The sequence below is a fragment of the Chelmon rostratus genome, chromosome 3, assembly GCF_017976325.1.
Source record: "Chelmon rostratus isolate fCheRos1 chromosome 3, fCheRos1.pri, whole genome shotgun sequence".
Taxonomy (NCBI): Eukaryota; Metazoa; Chordata; class Actinopteri; order Chaetodontiformes; family Chaetodontidae; genus Chelmon; species Chelmon rostratus.
The window spans coordinates 28,688,029-28,706,857 of NC_055660.1; the positions used below are offsets into that span (position 1 = coordinate 28,688,029).

The following is an 18,829-nucleotide window of genomic DNA, read 5'->3' on the forward strand; positions in this document are numbered from 1 at the left end:
AGCTCCTCTGTCTCAGTTAGAGGTGGCGGTGCTGGGCCACCACCCGTTCTTCGTGCATCTGCCTTCTTTCTGTTGGCTGAGTAAAAGTCTGTGTTAGTTTAAATATAGGCTTAACTATTTAACATAACATGATATAGATGACAACACTTTTAAATTTTATTTCATTCGTTAACAAAAACAAAACATTATATGAACACAATATACCCAATTTTACAATGAAAGGGAGCCACTTAATATTTACTTTACAATGCAAAACATGATCAAAATGAGGTAGCTACCTCCATGAGATGATGCCGAGGTCTTACCTGTTTGAACCATGTTTTTATATTTCAATTTAAGCTGCTGCCAAGTGCGCTTCTCCCCCGCGGGATTGCACCTAAATCAAATAAATTAATTGGCAACCATTCAAGCAGTTTTGCCCTGTAATATTATTGTGATTTCAAAGGACTACATTTATACTCAAGCATTGACCCGAGCAGCAATGTTCTCCCACGCCGTCTCCCTCTCCTTCGCAGCTGCAGCGGCGTTGGACTTCCGTCTAAAAACATGTTCATACTCGCTGTATGAGCGCATTACAATGTCTAATTCGAGTGGCGTGAAGTAGGCAGCCTTCCGCTTCCCTGTTGCCATGGTGACTCCTCAAATCGGGGTTCCATTGATGCTGTCTTTTTATAGTTGTGGTGTACGCGCTTAACTCCAGGTGAACCTACAGTTAATCAAACTAACTCAAATCTGCTGTTGTGGAAACGAAAACTCAGAGTAGATCAACTCAGAGTTTGTAGAACCTGCTTTGTGAAATGGACCCCTGGACTTTGATCCACCCAAGGAAACATACTCAGTTCTTTCGGACAGGTAGGATATGAACCAAATCAGGGCAGTGTCATGGAGTCCAATAGTGTATTGTAACCTGTTGAGTAGGATGTGGTGATCGATGGTGTCAAATGCTGCAGACAGGTCAAGGAGGCAATTGACCTGCAAAGTGCATACCACCAAGTGCAGTTACATCCAAGCAGCAGAGACCTTACATCGTTTATAACGCCAGATGGACTTTTTCGTTTCACACGAGTGCCTTATGGGCTGGCCTCAGCACCCAGTGCGTTCCAACGCATGATGTCTCAGATCCTGGCTGGTCAAAAAGGTGTGCAGTGCTATCTCGACGACATCATTATCTGTGGGGAGACACCTGAAGTGCATGACGCCAGATTGAACGCCGTTCTTCACTGCCTACAGGAGAGTGCCCGCCTGCTGTGTTTTAACTACACCACCGAATACAAACCTGGCCATGAGAATGTTACAGCAGATTGCTTGTCACGCTTGCCTCTTCCTATCACAGATGAACATGAGGACATGGAGTTGGAGATGGTGGCTGCTGTGTCCTCTGACTTCGCTGCAGTCACAGCTGAAGAGCTCTCCAGTGCCTGTGATGCATGTCCTGTGCTTATCATATAGTTAATATGGTGACATACTTACCTTTGAAAAGCTATGTGCTTGCAGTGTTTACATGGTTGACATACTCATTGCTTTATTGTTATTGATAGTATAAATTCTTACAGTATAAATTGCCTTATCTTTTGTTACATACTTACCTGCCTTTAAGTATCTCGTCATTTCCTTTCCACGAGATACTAAAACGTGCACACGTTTTAGCTAAATCGTGCGCACGAGATACTAAAACATGCGCATGTTTAAGCTAAATCATGCGCACAAGATACTAAAACGTGCGCTCGATTTAATGCACTCGTTCATTTATACAGACAGACAGCGGGCTCCATTCACAACTGAATCTGATTTTAATATTTACCGTATTTTCCGCACGAAAAGGCACACCTAAAAGTCTTTAATTTTCTCAAAAACCCACAGTGCGCCTTATAATCCGATGCACCTTTTATATAGATCAATGAAAAAACATGGGGTCAGGTGACGGCGCACAGCGCTGATGTGCAGACGCTGTGCGCTGAGGCTCAGGAGCAGAAATCACATTAACCACGTTTGATTAATATTTTAATTGCCTACTATTTAGCATATAAGTGCCTTTAAGTATCTCGTCATTTCCTTTCCACAGTCCACAGAGGGACAGAGGGGGATCCTTTCTGGATCCCCCTCTGTGAAGGCAGCAGTCAGAGTTTCGTTGTAGTCTTCATCCTAGATGAGTGATGTGGCTTGAGGTGGCTCCACCAGGCAGACAGTACCATCAGAATCTGTTGGGACAAACGGAGAAAAAAAAGACATGAAAGGAAAATAAATATTTTTATGAATAGGCTTTAAAAATATATATATATATATATATATATATATATATATATATATACATAGGCCAAGGCACATTTTATGAAGGCACTTGTGTCTTGGGTGGTGGTCTCAGAGGATGAACTCCCTCCAGGGATTCCCTCAGCCACTGGCCTTCCTACATTCTGGCTTAGGGCCAGCTCCTCTGTCTCAGTTAGAGGTGGCGGTGCTGGGCCACCACCCGTTCTTCGTGCATCTGCCTTCTTTCTGTTGGCTGAGTAAAAGTCTGTGTTAGTTTAAATATAGGCTTAACTATTTAACATAACATGATATAGATGACAACACTTTTAAATTTTATTTCATTCGTTAACAAAAACAAAACATTATATGAACACAATATACCCAATTTTACAATGAAAGGGAGCCACTTAATATTTACTTTACAATGCAAAACATGATCAAAATGAGGTAGCTACCTCCATGAGATGATGCCGAGGTCTTACCTGTTTGAACCATGTTTTTATATTTCAATTTAAGCTGCTGCCAAGTGCGCTTCTCCCCCGCGGGATTGCACCTAAATCAAATAAATTAATTGGCAACCATTCAAGCAGTTTTGCCCTGTAATATTATTGTGATTTCAAAGGACTACATTTATACTCAAGCATTGACCCGAGCAGCAATGTTCTCCCACGCCGTCTCCCTCTCCTTCGCAGCTGCAGCGGCGTTGGACTTCCGTCTAAAAACATGTTCATACTCGCTGTATGAGCGCATTACAATGTCTAATTCGAGTGGCGTGAAGTAGGCAGCCTTCCGCTTCCCTGTTGCCATGGTGACTCCTCAAATCGGGGTTCCATTGATGCTGTCTTTTTATAGTTGTGGTGTACGCGCTTAACTCCAGGTGAACCTACAGTTAATCAAACTAACTCAAATCTGCTGTTGTGGAAACGAAAACTCAGAGTTTCCTATCTCAGAGTAGATCAACTCAGAGTTTGTAGAACCTGCTTTGTGAAATGGACCCCTGGACTTTGATCCACCCAAGGAAACATACTCAGTTCTTTCGGACAGGTAGGATATGAACCAAATCAGGGCAGTGTCATGGAGTCCAATAGTGTATTGTAACCTGTTGAGTAGGATGTGGTGATCGATGGTGTCAAATGCTGCAGACAGGTCAAGGAGGATGAGAAGAGATGGTGAGCCCGAATCAGCTGCCATAAGCAGGTCATTGGTGACTCTGACCAGGACTGTTTCTGTGCTGTGGATATGGGCCTGAAGTTTGCAAGGACTTCAGGGCTCAGGGTGGGTTTTTTGAGGAGAGGTCTGATTATGGCAGTTTTCAGAGCAGGTGGAATGTGACCATTCTGAAGTGACGAGTTGATCACTGTGGTGATGAGATGGCAGAGATGTGTGCCTTCACAAGAGGCGTTGGAAATCAGCAAGGCTGCCTTGCTGATTTCCAACGCCTCCTCCGGGGACATGGTCGTAGACCGGGCGGCCAGCTTGGTCAGGGAAAATGGCAGTAGCAAAAAAGTTGTTGGCCGCTGCCGAGGCTTGGAAGGCGCACTGGTGAGCGCGATCAGCTAAGCGGCAAGTCAGTTGGTCCTTGGCCAAGGGCGGGACAGGGCGTCGACCTGCCACAGTGCTGGCCTAACGGACTCCGAAAAAGGCCGTCAGATTAGGCTCCAGCGCAGGAACAGGTGGAAAACCATGATCGGTGAAGCCCTCCACCTTGGCGAAAGGCACATATGTGGCACCAGTGCCCTCAAAGAGCGGGGTTCCGCCGCCGCTCCCTCCTGGAATTTAACAATGGTGGGAAAACGTGGCCATTCAGCGTCGCGCCTGGCCGATTGGGTCAAGGGCAGGTCGCCCGCCATGTCATCTGGTGAGGAAGTCTCCTGCGCCATCGGGACCTTAAGGTCTTTGTAGGCCGCTGCTGTCTTTATAATCTCCGGCGAGACCGCCGACCGATGGCAGGGCGGTGGTGGCGGAGGTGGGGACCCCAGAGTCCTCTAGGCGTTCCCCAGGCAAGACGCCCTCACACCCTTGCTCACCCATCTGGGGAAGGAGGGGAATGGGCGGCCCGCACAGCGATCCAGCGATAGAGGGAACAGAGTCATCCGACTCTAGTCTCTCAGGCGGGTACAGGATGTTCAGAGCCTCTTCGACCGAATATAGCTCGCGTATTGGCCAGTCATCTTCCGCAGCGGCAACGGGAGCGTCCGCTCTCCGTTGCCTCTCTGCTTCAGGAAGGCGAGCACAACATGGGCAATTGGGCACAAAGGGCATGATGTACCCGACCTGGCAGGCCGGGCAAATCTTGATGCTGTTCTGTCTGGAAGATATCTAGAAGGAATTTACGCTCTTGTAGTTCAGTGCTTGTCTTGCAGGCTGAAAAAAAATGGGAGCCGATTATGTGGTCTCAACGCAATTTATACTCAGGATGAGACCGCGAGTGGGGCCCAACCAACAGGTGGGCGTGGACTAAGTTTTATTTTCAGTGCTGCGCAGGCGCGTAAGGAAGAAACCCACTAGCGATAGCCTTAGAGGGCGAAGCCTATACGATCTTTAATTATCTTCACAAATAATCCTTAAGGAAATGAAAATGCTTAAATTAAAAACACAATCCAATAATATTCAATTACATTTTCCATGCTCAAATTCTCTGTCCTGATTAATTATTAATTTTGAGTGACTTGCAAACCCCAGCCATCATATAAAACTAGACCTGAATGTTAGCTTGTGTGAGTAGCCAACAGAGAAATATCCTTGTAGTAGGTGTTCATTCGGATTTCAGATGGTAAAAACTTTCAAAGAATGTGGTCGCAGTCAAATTTATTCATTCAGCCATATCTCCCTCCTCCTGATCTAACCATGCATATGAGGCAGGTGTGGGTCGAGGTGAACAGTCATCTGCAGGACGAGGTTGCACCAGCTGCTTTTATAAAATCTTCAGAAAGTTCTTATGAACTGCTAAAAAAAATAGTAAAATATCCATCACACAGTTAAATAACATTTTCAGCTGACATCATTTGCCAATCGGTAATCCTCATTATCTGCTAACACCTGAACTAATAACAGACAGAAGTATCCAGGTCATCATAAAGATCAAGCATATACAATCTTGTACAAAGTTTGTTATCATGTATTGTGGTGTTACTACTCTGGTCCTACTGGGTGTGAACTAGTTTGTGTGGTGCGACCCTCTGTAATTCAGTTATGTGTGAATGTCGACTAAACACTGCCATGACAACTAGGCTAAGTTTTACAGCCGGTTCAATTGGATTCAGCTATATTTCTAGCAAAGTAGCCACTCCTGTTTTTGAGTGGTGATTTCATTTAAATCCCCCTTGAAGATGAAGGTACTTTCACTATTTCCAAGTGACTTAAAATGTAATTTTTGCTCATTAAATCATGTAGATTTCAAGCTAGAGGTGTGACCATGTTCCCTAGCCTAGCCACAGTCCCTGTACGTTTGTTCTAGCCTTGTTGTTGTCTTTGTCCTTGCCACAGCCAAAGTGTGTTGTTAGTGTAGTCTTTGTCTTGAGTCATGCCATGTTTCATGTATGTAGCGTTGTCATGCGAGTTGCTAGTCTTGTCTTTGTCTAAAACCTTGTCACGTCCTATGTTAGTAAGTCTCTAGTGCTGTCTTTAGTCTTAACCCATGCCCTGTTGTGTTTTGTGTTTGCTCAGTGTTTCCCGGTGTTTTATGTGTAAGCCCATTTACACGAGTGTGTGTGTTTCTTCGTAGTTCCTTGAGTTTTGGTTTTCTTTGATTTAGTTTCCTTAAGCAACCAACCAATAGTTTTTATACCTAAATCTCACCAAACAATTTCCAAGAACAAAAGCATGGGAACCTTTAGAAAGCATCACAGACTGGATGATTTAATCCCCAAATCAAAAGTGGGTAAATTTCCACCAAAATATGGGAATAAAACTGTTACAGCAAGCAAGGAACCCACTTAGCTCTTTTCCACTGCAGGAACAGTGACATTCCCAGCAGCCAGTCATTAGTATAAATGCTGACTCTTCAAATGACATGAATGTCTATAATTCCTAAATGGCTGTAAACTCTTTAATTAGGCATCTTGCTTCCTTCTGTTGCATAACCTGCTGAAAAATTACAGGAATAATAAACAGACTTTAGACTTTCTTTGCTCCACTGTGATCCTTCAGATATGGACACAGTTGCACGTGTAACTATTGACTGAAATGAATCAACACTATGAGGAAATAGTTTGAATCCTGCAGAGCTCAGCTCAATAAGTGATCAATCACCATGTTTGCTGAATGTCTTTTCAATGCTTGAAGCTCCACATTAACGGCCTGTTTTGTTTGAGTTGGTGAAGTATTTTCAACATGTCAAAGAATCCTCAGATCATGAACCTTCAGTTTATTCTCTGCAATGTAAGAAAGCTAAACAAGAACCCAGTTTCATAAGCAGCAAGTATATTTGCTCAAGGATGGTACTTAGACACAAGGTCACTCTTATTCTACATTTTCAACATGAAAAGACCAAAACCAACAACGAATGTATCCCACTAACAAGTATTGTGTTTGTATCAAAGCTTCAAACGATTCGAGCAACACTGATCAATGTTTTGACATTAACAATGGATTCAAAGGTCATGTGTATGTGAAACTGGTCGCTGGTATTGAAGGCTCTGTTTTAGCCTCTTTTAGCTCATCGTTTTGGATTTACAAAGAACACCTCATCAATTTCAAGTTCATAAGGTGATATTTCAGTGTTGTGTTTACAGACTGTTTCTGCTGCCACTCAGAGGCCAAAAAATCAATGAATGCAGCTTTAACAGACCCACAAGCCCTTCACATGTTAAACATCTGTGCTATGAATTCATTTAGCAGCACTTTTGTCCAATCAACTTCAGCGTTGTTTACACCTGCCATGAACATGCGTCTTGGTTGATTAAAAGAAAAGCAGGTGTGAATGCACACAAGATGCATTGAGGATGCAGTGAGATCCAATCGCTCAGACCACATTTGGAGGTGGTCTGGGCCCCATATGGCCGGCCACATTCTTTTAGCAGTGTATATGTGAATGTGTCCTGGGCCACACTGAAGGACAACCTATTCAGTTGTTGTCCATTACAACATTAGATACTCATTGGCACACCATATTAATGTGGGAAACAACAAGAAGAAGCCACAACAACAGGCAGATCAGACTGTTGTGGATGGAGTACACACGAAACAAGCTTTCCATTTGAGCAGAAGAGTCAGTGCAATGTCTTTGCAAACAGGAATGATGCAGCTTTTACTTGCTTACAGTTGAGTCTTTTAATTCTGGAATTGCTAACTTGTTGATTATGCTAACAATCTGAATATTGTATCGTCACTGTTCATATTTCCTTTAAAATACAAGTACAGAGCACAAAGCTGACACACAGATTGTACCTGCATATCCAGCCTTGTGTCAGTTTTTTCAACCATTATCCTGATCTGATACCATGACTACAGCTGTTTACATGCTGTCAGGAAACAGATCAGAGTTCAGGTTCACCGCTTTATGTGCACGTTTCATCACCTTCACACACACTGAACTGAGTCATAGACAAACAATGGCACCTTCTTCACATGTGCACAACAACGTGACTCAGTGTGGTTCAGGTGTGTGTATATAAAGAGCAGGGCAGCCTCCTGTCATCACTGCATCACTCAGCTAACACCTGAACAACATCAGCTCACATTTACCTGACAGGTAAGACCCTTCCTTCAGTGGCGCTCATGGATCTGCTCTCTCTCTGTATATGTATTGGAAGCTCTCTTTTCTCCACAGAGAACAATCTGTAGTTCATCACCATGAAGACTGTCCTCGTCCTCTGCGTTCTCCTCTGTGCTGCATTTGCAGGTCAGATTCAACACAGACCAACAACCACATACACACTCTCATCCATGTGTTCATGAGTCAGTCAGCAAGACTCGAATATAGTGTGGTCCCTTTGCACTCTGTTGTAAAGCTGTATAGCAGTGCATGTTGCAAAATATGCGCACACACACACACACACAGTGGGGCAGAAGAGTAACTAGTGCTCTACTGTTAATGACAGTGTTGTGTTTTTCTTACAGCTCCAGCTGAAGACAAAGAAAAGGCTCCAGGTCAGTGACCTTTACAACCTCAAAGAAACTGACTCACTGTAAAGTCAAATATCTTAACTAATGAGAGGTCTGATGAAGCTATTAATTTTTCAGAGATGGAGGACAAGATGATGATGATGAAAGTTGAGGAAGCATCGGTGCCACAAGATTCTGGCTCTGCTCCCAGAAACGGTAATCAGGAAGGACACACGTCACTCTTCACTATATATTGTGTAGCTGCTCATTGTAAACTCAACACTGAAATACACATTTGAGTTATCAGTTGTACTTTATCAAGAACAAGTGCTGTTCCACTGTTGTTCTATACAAACAAGTTCCCTTAGATGAAAGACATTTTACAATAATGGACAGTCTCCATACGCACAGTGTTTTATAGTTCATGTCTGTAGATAACTGTTCGTTGTGCTGACTGTGTTTCTCTGCTGTGCAGCACCTGTGTTGGAGGAGGCAGCACCTCAATGTAAGAGTCACATCACTGTTTGATTTTCTCCTTTATGTTCCTTAATGAGTGAGGTCATCATGGCAACAACATTAACAGCACCAACACGTCTCTCCAAATATCACAAATGTCATGTAGACTGTCCAGATGTCTCAGCATAAACACATGCTTAAAGGACCACAGCAGCAGTTCTCCATGTGACCTGCTCAGTTTTTACTCCACCCTAACTCTTCTCCACAGTGTATCAGATCCATGACAGACAGATGTTGGTTTCATTTGAACAGCTGTCTCAATGTCAATGTTCTCTCTCTTTTGTCTCTGTGTAGCTCGCTTTAACTTCTGTCCGGCCGACTGGTTCAGCCACAGCTCTCGCTGCTACAAGTTCGTCAATTCTCCCTTGTCCTGGTACAAAGCTGAGGTACTGCTACTGCAACACTTGTGTTGTTAATGTGAGCAGTTAGCCCCATGAAGCTGGTACACTGTCAACAATGAGGCTGAAGTTGTAGCTTTTCCTCTCGCCTGATAGACACAGAGGTTAAGACAATTCCATTTGGAGGAAGGAAATGAAGACATGAAATGACAAAACTGTTAATTTGTGCAGCCACAAAGATTCATCTGTGCTTCCTCTGTCCAACAGGAGCACTGCAACAGCCTGGGTGCCCACCTGGCCTCCGTCACCAACCCCAGAGAGTACACCTTCCTCCAACAGATCACACAGACAGCCGGTCAGACCATCGCATGGCTGGGAGGCTTCAACCTGCAGGTCTGAATTTATGAAGAAATACCACCTCAGTCAGTCCAGGTCAAGACCGGGACCAGGTCCAAAGGGGTCTAGACCTTATGAGAGCAATACTTCCTTCCACTCATGCTCTTTGTCTCTCAGGGCCAGTGGATGTGGATTGACCGTGAAGGTTTCTATTACACCAACTGGCAAACCCTCTCCTCCACCACCAGCTACCCCTGCATCTACTTAAGCTCCACCAGTAAGTCCACCTGTTTTATTTGGCTTGATAGCTGCATCAGCCAAACTTTGATCCACTCTCACCTGTTTTTTACTTTCATTTTCTCACAGGGAATACATGAAGAATTAATAGCTATGACTTCAGCTAATGTGTTTGTTCAGGTTAAATTTACTGTGTGGTTTTCTGTGAAGGTGGTGTGTAGCTGTTTTAATGAATTAATTCAGTATTATTTTGTTAAATTTGACAGTAATTTTGAATATTTTTTTCAGTTTTGATTAATATGGCTGCATTGTGCTGAAACAGCTCTAGTTTCACTTCACTGCAACTACAATCTACACTTGTGAACTGAAAAAATGAATTTATTGTTAATGCGACTATTTTTCTCTTGTTTTGATCACATTTCAGCTGGATGGCGTAATATCCAGTGTGGCACTGCTTTACGCTTCATCTGCTCCATGAACCCATTCAGCTGTTAAAATTCATACTCAACATGTGAGGCCTTGGGATGGACCAGCTGGGGTTGAACTTTGTTGTGTGTCTTCCTGTATTACAGTTTTCTGTTGTGTATTCTTAAAAGATTTAAAGGATTTAGTGTGTAACTTTTGTGTAAAAGCATTTTTGTTTGTGTCTGTGACATAACGCTTCTTTTCTATTAAAACTATTTGTCACAATGGAACAAAGTGTGATCTTCCTTTAACTGCTTGGTTGAAAAGTGGTTGCTGAAGTCCAGCTACAGTCTGGAGAGTAACTCGAGTCATTACAGAGGAAAGGAACCAACAGCTGTGGTTCAGAAAGTCAAATTCTTTGTTTACCAGGCTTGAAACAAAGCAGTTCAATAAACGTCCTGTAGAAACAGCTCAGGACTGATGCTTTGATCCATGGTGTTAGTGCTACAAGTGGTACGATAAGTCAAAGATAAAAAAAACATTTTCTTTAACATGCTACTAAGAGCTGCAGAATAAAGAAATTCAAAAGATTAGAAGTGGACAGGAAATTTGCATGTACATACTGTTTATAAATCTCAGTTATCGTGGAACTGGGCACATGTGCACAAGCCTCATTTCCTTTCCACAGTCAATGAATGGATGTACAAATACTCTTAATCATCTGTTTACATGTTGATTCTTGTGTCTGCTCAACTACCCACAAGACCTGTCGATGAGAAGAACGGCAAAGAAGAAGTGTGTTATGATACAACTGTTGGAGGTTCTCTAGCAATAGCAGAGCAGCAGTCATTATGCACAGCTGTGGCTATTTGTACACCTGTTCCATCAATTCATCACGTGTGTACAAGCCATTGTTGTGTTATTGTGCAAAATCATCAGTCATCAGCGGGATGATCAATGATTCCTGCAGAGCTCATATTGAAACAGACAGTTATATTTTGCAGTTTAGAGACACCCATTACAGGACAGTCTGGCAGGCAGGCAGAAGTTGGCACACAACCCAAACAAACAATTTTTTACTCAAAAGCTACATGTTTCACTTTAGTTCAATTCAATTTCATTTATATAGCACCAAATCACAACAGAAGTTGTTGCAGGACACTTTTCCTATAGAGCAGGTACAGACCAAACTCTACGGAGCCCCTGAAGTGTCATGAAGAAAAGAAAAACTATATTGTGCGCACGAGATACTAAAACGTGCGCACGTTTAAGCTAAAATGTGCGCTCGATTTAATGCACTCGTTCATTTATACAGACCGGTAGCATCAACAATAGACAGCGGGCTCCGTTCACGACTGAAATTGATTTTAATATTTACCGTATTTTCCGCACTATAAGGCGCACCTAAAAGCCTTTAATTTCAGCCTTATAATCCGATGCGCCTTTTATATGGATCAATATTGGTTAATTATGGCTATCGTAGTCAGGGCCGAAGTAACAGCGGTATTCCACTCTCTGTGTGCCGTCATCCTTTTACTGGCGCGTGCAGTCAGCTGTCAACCTGAATAATAAAATGACTATTTCACTGAACAATGAAAAATATGGATATATGCTAAATAGTAGGCAATTAAAATATTAATCAAACGTGGTTAATGTGATTTCTGCTCCTGAGCCTCAGCGCACAGTGTCTGCACATCAGCGCTGTGCCCCGTCACCTGACCCCGTGTTTTTTCATTGATCTATATAAAAGGTGCATCGGATTATAAGGCGCACTGTGGGTTTTTGAGAAAATTAAAGACTTTTAGGTGTGCCTTTTCGTGCGGAAAATACGGTAAATAATAAAATCAGATTCAGTTGTGAATGGAGCCCGCTGTCTATTGTTGTTGCTGTCTGTCTGTATAAATGAACGAGTGCATTAAATCGAGCGCACGTTTTAGTATCTTGTGCGCACGATTTAGCTTAAACGTGCGCATGTTTTAGTATCTCGTGCGCACGATTTAGCTAAAACGTGTGCACGTTTTAGTATCTCGTGCGCACGATTTAGTATTTTGTGCGCATGTTTTAGTATCTCGTGCGCACGATATAGTTTTTTTGTCTTCATGACACTTTAGGGGCTCCGTAAAACTCTGTGGCAACAGAGACCAAACAATTCCTGAATGAACAAGGAACAAAAACGAAGGGGAAAACTAAACAGAATGCTCATACTGCTACAATCAAGCAAGTCTTGCATCTTGTGGCACCATCTGGCACTGTAGTCACGCAGCAAAACCAGCTGACCTTCTGTCAGGGGCTCACCTTGAAGATGTTGATCATGAACTTTCTGCGCACTGCAGCTGTCTTCAGTCATTCCTGTGCACCATCGAACGCCATCTGCAGTCGGGCCTGATGCTCCTGAATCCACTCATGAACATCTCCACTCACAGAGTCCGTAACTCTACCCAACAGGAAGTCAATGGGGAGTCTGGGCTCCTGCCCAAACATCCAGAAAAAGGGGGACTCACCCGTTGCCTGATGGGGGCTAGTGTTATAACAATAAAGCAACTGAGGAAGGCAGGAGGTCCAGTCTCTTTTTCGGGATGGGGGCAGTGTGCGCAGGGTTGTGGAGGGTTCTGTTGAATCGTTCGCTGGATGGTATGGGGTTGTGCGAGACTTCTGAATGCCATACAGACTGCAAAGCTGCTGGATGAGGGTGCTCTCAAAGTTTCGTCCCTGATCGGAGTGGATTCTGGCTGGAACCCCAAACTTGGAAAACCACTCTACCACCAAAACCGGGGCCACAGTAGTGGCCTGTTGATCACGGGTGGGAACAGCAAGTGTGTCCTTGCTGACGACGTCCGTCATCACCAGGACATTTTCCATACAATTCCTAGCAGGACCCAACAGCGTGTAATTGATGGCCAGAATCTCATTTGGCCTGGATGCCAAAAGATGTCCCATGGGGTTCCATGCCGTGGGTTGGCTGTCCTTCGTAAACTGACACCGTTCACATGCCTGGCACCACTGTTCAACCTCTGTGGACATACCTGGCCAATAGCACCTGGATCGCAGAAGAGCTAGGGTCCATTCCACACCTTGATGGCCATGTTCTTGATGGACCTGGGTTAACACTTCCCTGATTAAAATCGCAGGCAGGAGCAGCTTGAACGTTGGCTCGGCACCATCAGGGCAGAAGATCTGCCGATACAGGATCCCATCCCTCTCCATGAACCGGCTCCATTGACGCAGTGGGCGCAGGTGAGGAAAGTTGCTGTCGCTCTACATAGCTGGGACGCCGACCCTGCTCCCAGTATCTCCGGATTTCCTGGATGACCGGTTCAGCCTGTTGAAGGGCACGGATATCTGCAGGTGTTTTGGAGGGCAAAACAGTCACAATTGCTTGAGTTACAACAGCCTGTGCCATTTTCAAGGCCTGTTGGAGGGGCTTCGGAAGTGAGGTGCCAGGGAGCATGGCTTCAAGGTCTGATGGGCCAGGTGAGTGCCGGCGGGACAAAGTATCGGCATTTCTGGTGCTTCTGCCAGATCAATATTTCAGCTCAAAGTCAAATGAGGCCAGTTGGGCTCCCCAGCGCTGTTCTTTGGCACCCAACTTTGCAGAGGACAAATGACTGAGTGGATAATTGTCAGTGTAAACAATGCAGCTGTGGCTCAACAGATACTCTCTAAATTTCTCACTCATCGCCCACTTCAAAGCCAGGAACTCCAACTTCATTGAACTATAGTTCGACATGTTACGCTCTGTAGGCCTCAGTCCTCAACTAGCATAAGCTATGGGTCTCACCTTGCCTTCTTGCTCCTGTGAGAGCACCGCTCCCAGCCCACCATGGCTGGCATCTACCTCAAGGATAAAAGGCAGGGAGAAGTCTGCGTAGGCGAGCACTGGGGCAGTAGTGAGCTTGGTTTTCAGTGCCTCAGAACTCTCTCGGCACTCCTCTGTCCAGTTCTTAATGACATTCTGTGTGGATCTCCACCTGGACCTGGTGCTTCCCAGCTCAGCTACCAGTCGGGGGAGGGGAGCCGCCAGCTTTGCGAAACCCTCCACAAAACGGCAGTAATAACTTGCGAAACCCAGGAAAGACTGGAGTTCAGAGACTGTCTTGGGAGGCTGCCATTTTGCCACAGCCTCTATCTTGGATGGATCTGTGGAGACACCATTAGCAGAGATTAGATGGCCCAGATAACACACTTCTGGTTTAAAAAAAGGTGCATTTTGAGAGTATGGCCCTTAGTCCCTCCTGCTGAAGCCGAAACAGTACCACATCAAGCCGCTGAAGGTGCTGCTTTACAATGGAAGAGAACACAACAATGTCATCAAGATAAAGCAGCAACGACTGAACCTGTTGATCACCAAAGATTCTCTGCATTAATCTTTGAAAGGTACTGGGGGCATTACAGAGCCCGAATGGCATACGGTTCCACTCGAACAAGCCGAATGGGGTGCAGAATGCAGTCTTTGGTCAATCCTTCTCAGTGTCAGGGACCTGGTTGTACCCACTGGCCAGGTCCATGGTGGAGAACCAGCGGACTCCTGTCAAAGCATCCCATGACTCTTCAATGCGTGGCAGCGGAAACGCATCCTTCCTGGTCTTACTATTTAGCTGCCGGTAATCGACACACATGCGCAAACAACCATCGCTCTTCTTAACGAGCATGATGGGAGAGGCATAGGGGCTGGTACTTTCTCTGATCATCTGCTTGGCAAGAAGCTGATAGATGTGCTCTTTGACAGCTTCACAATCAGAGGGAAAGACCCGCCTATAGTGTTGGTGGACAGGAGTCCGCGGCTCTCACAACCCTCTGTTGTGAGAGCCACGCTCTCATGCTGACAGAGTTGAGCTCCGCTCCCAAATAAACAATAAGCTGAGAAAGGAGAGGGGAGCGGAGCTCAACTCTGTCAGCATGAGAGCGCGGCTCACACAACAGAGGGTGAAGACGCTTTTCCCCCCGTCCCGTTGATACCTCGCGTCCTGGACCGAGTTCAGGAGGAACAGCTGTCAATGATTTTGATAGCCCCAGAGTGCACAGGCACATCATGGTTTCCATGTCTACTGCGGCTACTGTCAGGTCGGCCGTGGCAGCTCCCGTGGCGCAGAGATGCCCTCTCTCAGGCAGAGGGAGAGATCAGGAGCTACCCGGTAATAGGGCAGCACTTGTGGGCTTGGCCACTGAGCGGTACCGTTTGGAGAGATTAGGTCTCTCATCGGACGTGGTACGCACCATTCAGGGTTCCAGAGCTGCGTCCACTAGGGCATGCAACACAGCCAAATGGACAGCTTTTCAGCGCTGGTGTGTTGAGAGGGATCAGGACCCTATTGCGTGTCCGTTGCCTCATGTTCTTTCTTTTTTGCAAGGGTTGGTTGACAAGAATCTAGCTTTCAGCACGATTAAGACATATGCTGCAGCTATTTCTTCTTGTCATGAGGGTTTCGGCGAGAGGTCAGTGTTTAGCCACCCCTTGGTGAAACGGTTTTTGAAGGGCGTGCAGAGGTGCAGACCGACGACACGCCCCTTGGTTCCCCAGTGGGACTTAGCACTGGTTTTACGCGCGCTGGTCAAGGCTCCTTTTGAGCCGTTGGATCAGGTTTCACTCAAGTTGCTCTCGGGCAAGACAGTTTTGCTTTTAGCGCTGACATCCGCGAAAAGGGTTGGTGATCTGGCTGCTCTCTCCGTGGCTCCGTCATGCCTTAGAATCCAAGGAGACGGTAGCTCAGCTGTTTTGCGCCCTAATCCGGCTTACATGCAGAAGAACATCTGTCGTTTGTTCAGATCCAGAGTGATATCTTTGGAGAGTTTTTTTCCTCCTCCTCATAACTCTGAAGAGGAAGCCAGGTCTCACCTCCTTTGTCCAGTGCGCGCGTTGTCTTGCTATGTTCAGCGCACAGCTGCATTGCGCCGCTCTCAGCGTTTGTTTGTGCATTACAGAGAACGTTCTTTGGGTTCTCCTCTGTCTGCACAACGTCTGTCGCATTGGCTCTGTGAGACTATCGCACAGGCCTATACCTCCTCCGGTGTGGATCCACCGAAGCGCATCAGAGCGCACTTCATCAGAGGGGTCTCGTCATCCATGGCTTTGCATGGTGGGATGTCAGTAGAGGACATTTGCACTGCCGCTTCTTGGTCTTCTCCCTGTTCGTTCGTTCGCTTTTACCTGCGTGATGTTTCACGTTTCTCTTTGACTCATTCTGTTTTGAGTGTTTTGTCAGAATGAAAGATGTCAGGTTTTTCGTTTGTGCGCTTTTTTCTTGCGCACGGATGCATGGAGAGCTGCCCTTTTTCCGCCCTTCTCCTGTTCGCTGGACCTTTTTACGGTACGTAGCATTTGTTCTTAGCTCTCAATAGTAGGTTCCTATGTTTTTCAGCCTCATTTCACATGAGAAAGTTCATGAGGTGACATTATGGTGCCTTTTGTGGTTATGTATGCGCCACGCATGACGCACCGACAAGGCAAGGTATGTTATTGATTCTCTTATTGTGGCAGGCGGGGGTTTTTGCATGTGCTTGTGGTACCGAACGGACCCAGTGTGGCATGGACTATATCCTGCTTCGCCCTTATCCCACTAGCGAGAAGCCTATACGTCATACGTAATAGAACGTCAGTTACGTATCGTAACTGCAGATTCTATGAGTATAGGCGCAGCCCTCTAAGTCATGGGCCCCACTGGCTCCGTAGACGGTTGAAGAAAAGCTGTTATGGGAGCCGATTATGTGGTCTCAACGCAAATTATACTCAGGACAGGAGGAATTTATAATCAGACCGCGAGTCAGTGCTGCGCAGGCGTGCAAGGGATCAACCCACTAGCGATAGCCTTAGAGGGCTGCGCCTATACTCATAGAATCTGCAGTTACGGTACGTAACTGACGGTCTCAATTCTTGTCCTCTAAGATTTAAGTATGATGTGATTGACCATAATAATCAATTGTCTTGAACAGCTGGTTGGTCTTTCTGACTGTGTGTTGAACTGGTTTAAAACAAACATCAAAGAGAGAAAGTTTTTTGCCAGTCTTGAAGATCATGTGTCTGAGAAACACGACATATGTTTTGGGGTTGCACAAGGCAGCTGCCTTGGTTCACTACTGTTCTCACTATACATGCTGGTACTTGGTGACATCATTAGAGAGCAGAAGGTATGTTTCCATTGTTATGCAGATGACACACAACTGTCCAACCCAATTTATGATATCTACCTTCTCATTGGACTCACAGCAAGCCAGCAAACAAGAGGATTTCCTGTTTCTTCATTTTTAGCATCTTTAGGTGCATTGGAGACAAAGTATGAAATCATGACAGAAGTCAGGTTTGCATTAAACATGGAAGCATAAGAATGAAATCAAATGAGTAAATTAGCAAGTTAGTGAATTTCATTTATAAAGTGCCTTTCAAAGCCAGAGTTACAAGGTGCTGTACAATTCAAAGATTGAAGAAAAACAAGTTCAAAACAACAAAAACATGAAAACTACACAGAAGGTAGATACACAAACAATAAAAACATAAAAACTGCACAGAAGGCATACACACAAACAATAAAAACATAAAAACTACACAAAAGGCAAACACACAGGACAAAGGTGAGTTTTATTACAGCTTCTTCCCCTGAAGTGCTTCATAGATGATTAAAAGAATTATAAAATCCATTCTGCATTCTGCAAGGGGTAACTGATGTAGACTGGTCAACACTGGTGGAATGAGTGACCTACGCTGTGTATTAGTTCAGATCTTAGTTCAGATCCCCCCCCCCCCATATGCTCCCCAGGCGCCTGATGCGGCAGCCCACTGCTCCTGTGTGTTTCACTGCATGTTGCATGTGCATGTGTGTGTTTCAAGTACAGTGATGGGTGAAATGCAGAGAATAATTTCCCAGTTTAGGATCAATAAAGTGAATAAAATTAAAATAAAATAAAGACAAATCAATGTTTCCTCCTTTAGCATCTTCCAAAAAACACAGTGCCCCCTGCTGACCAACCCTCTTTTCAACACAACAGTCTGATCACAGCAACACTCCACTTTAGAGACTTTTAACCGTAGATGTTGTTCTGTGCCAGGGGTTGACTTGCAGTTTGGTCTGAGTGTGGACTGAGGTCCGGAGAAGGTCTGGTATAGATGATCACCATAGATCTGACACCTTAATATTTTTTATTGTAATAATAATAATAATAATATAAAGCACAATTCATGCATTTATTGAGGGGAGAAGTGTGGGATTATACATGCTTAGATTTCTTTAAATTTAAATTTAAATTCAAGGAATTCTATAAAGGGAAAAATAAAATCCAATCCAATCCAATCCAACTTTATTTATAAAGCACTTTAAAAAACAACCAAGGTGGACCAAAGTGCTGTACAGAAAAAATAAATAAAAACAGAATAAAAGAAATAAAATACAGTAACACAATAAAATAAATAACAATAAAACAATGAATAAAAAATGTAATAAAATAATAGATACATTCAACGTCTCAAAGTGTCAAAAGCCAGGGAGAAAAGATGGGTTTTTAGATGGGATTTAAAAACAGACAGAGAGGAGGCCTGTCTGATATGGAGAGGTAGATCGTTCCATAGTTTTGGAGCTGCTACAGCAAAGGCACGGTCACCTCTGAGCTTGCGCCTGGTTTTTGGTACACTCAGGAGCAGCTGATCAGCTGACCTGAGAGAGCGGGGGGGTGAATAAGGCTGCAGCAGCTCAGAGAGGTAGGGCGGGGCAAGGCCATTG

At 44.6% G+C, this 18,829-nt stretch overlaps 1 protein-coding gene across 1 annotated transcript; it reads left to right on the top strand.

Moving 5' to 3' along the window:
• The first annotated feature begins 8,040 nt into the window (after positions 1 to 8,040).
• LOC121604704 (ladderlectin-like) lies at positions 8,041 to 10,214 on the top strand. The gene is made up of 8 exons (XM_041934279.1): positions 8,041 to 8,089; positions 8,308 to 8,341; positions 8,405 to 8,508; positions 8,768 to 8,797; positions 9,103 to 9,194; positions 9,414 to 9,539; positions 9,660 to 9,759; positions 10,144 to 10,214. The coding sequence occupies exons 1-8, from the start codon at positions 8,041 to 8,043 to the stop codon at positions 10,212 to 10,214; spliced, it is 606 nt and encodes a 201-aa protein (XP_041790213.1).
• The last annotated feature ends 8,615 nt before the right edge of the window (positions 10,215 to 18,829 follow it).

Coding starts and splice junctions, on each gene's coding strand:
- LOC121604704 (XM_041934279.1), top strand. CDS start 8,041: ATGAAGACTGTCCTCGTCCTCTGCGTTCTCCTCTGTGCTGCATTTGCA. Junction 8,509..8,767: donor TGGCTCTGCTCCCAGAAACG/GTAATCAGGAAG, acceptor TCTGCTGTGCAG/CACCTGTGTTGGAGGAGGCA. Junction 9,760..10,143: donor CATCTACTTAAGCTCCACCA/GTAAGTCCACCT, acceptor ATCACATTTCAG/CTGGATGGCGTAATATCCAG.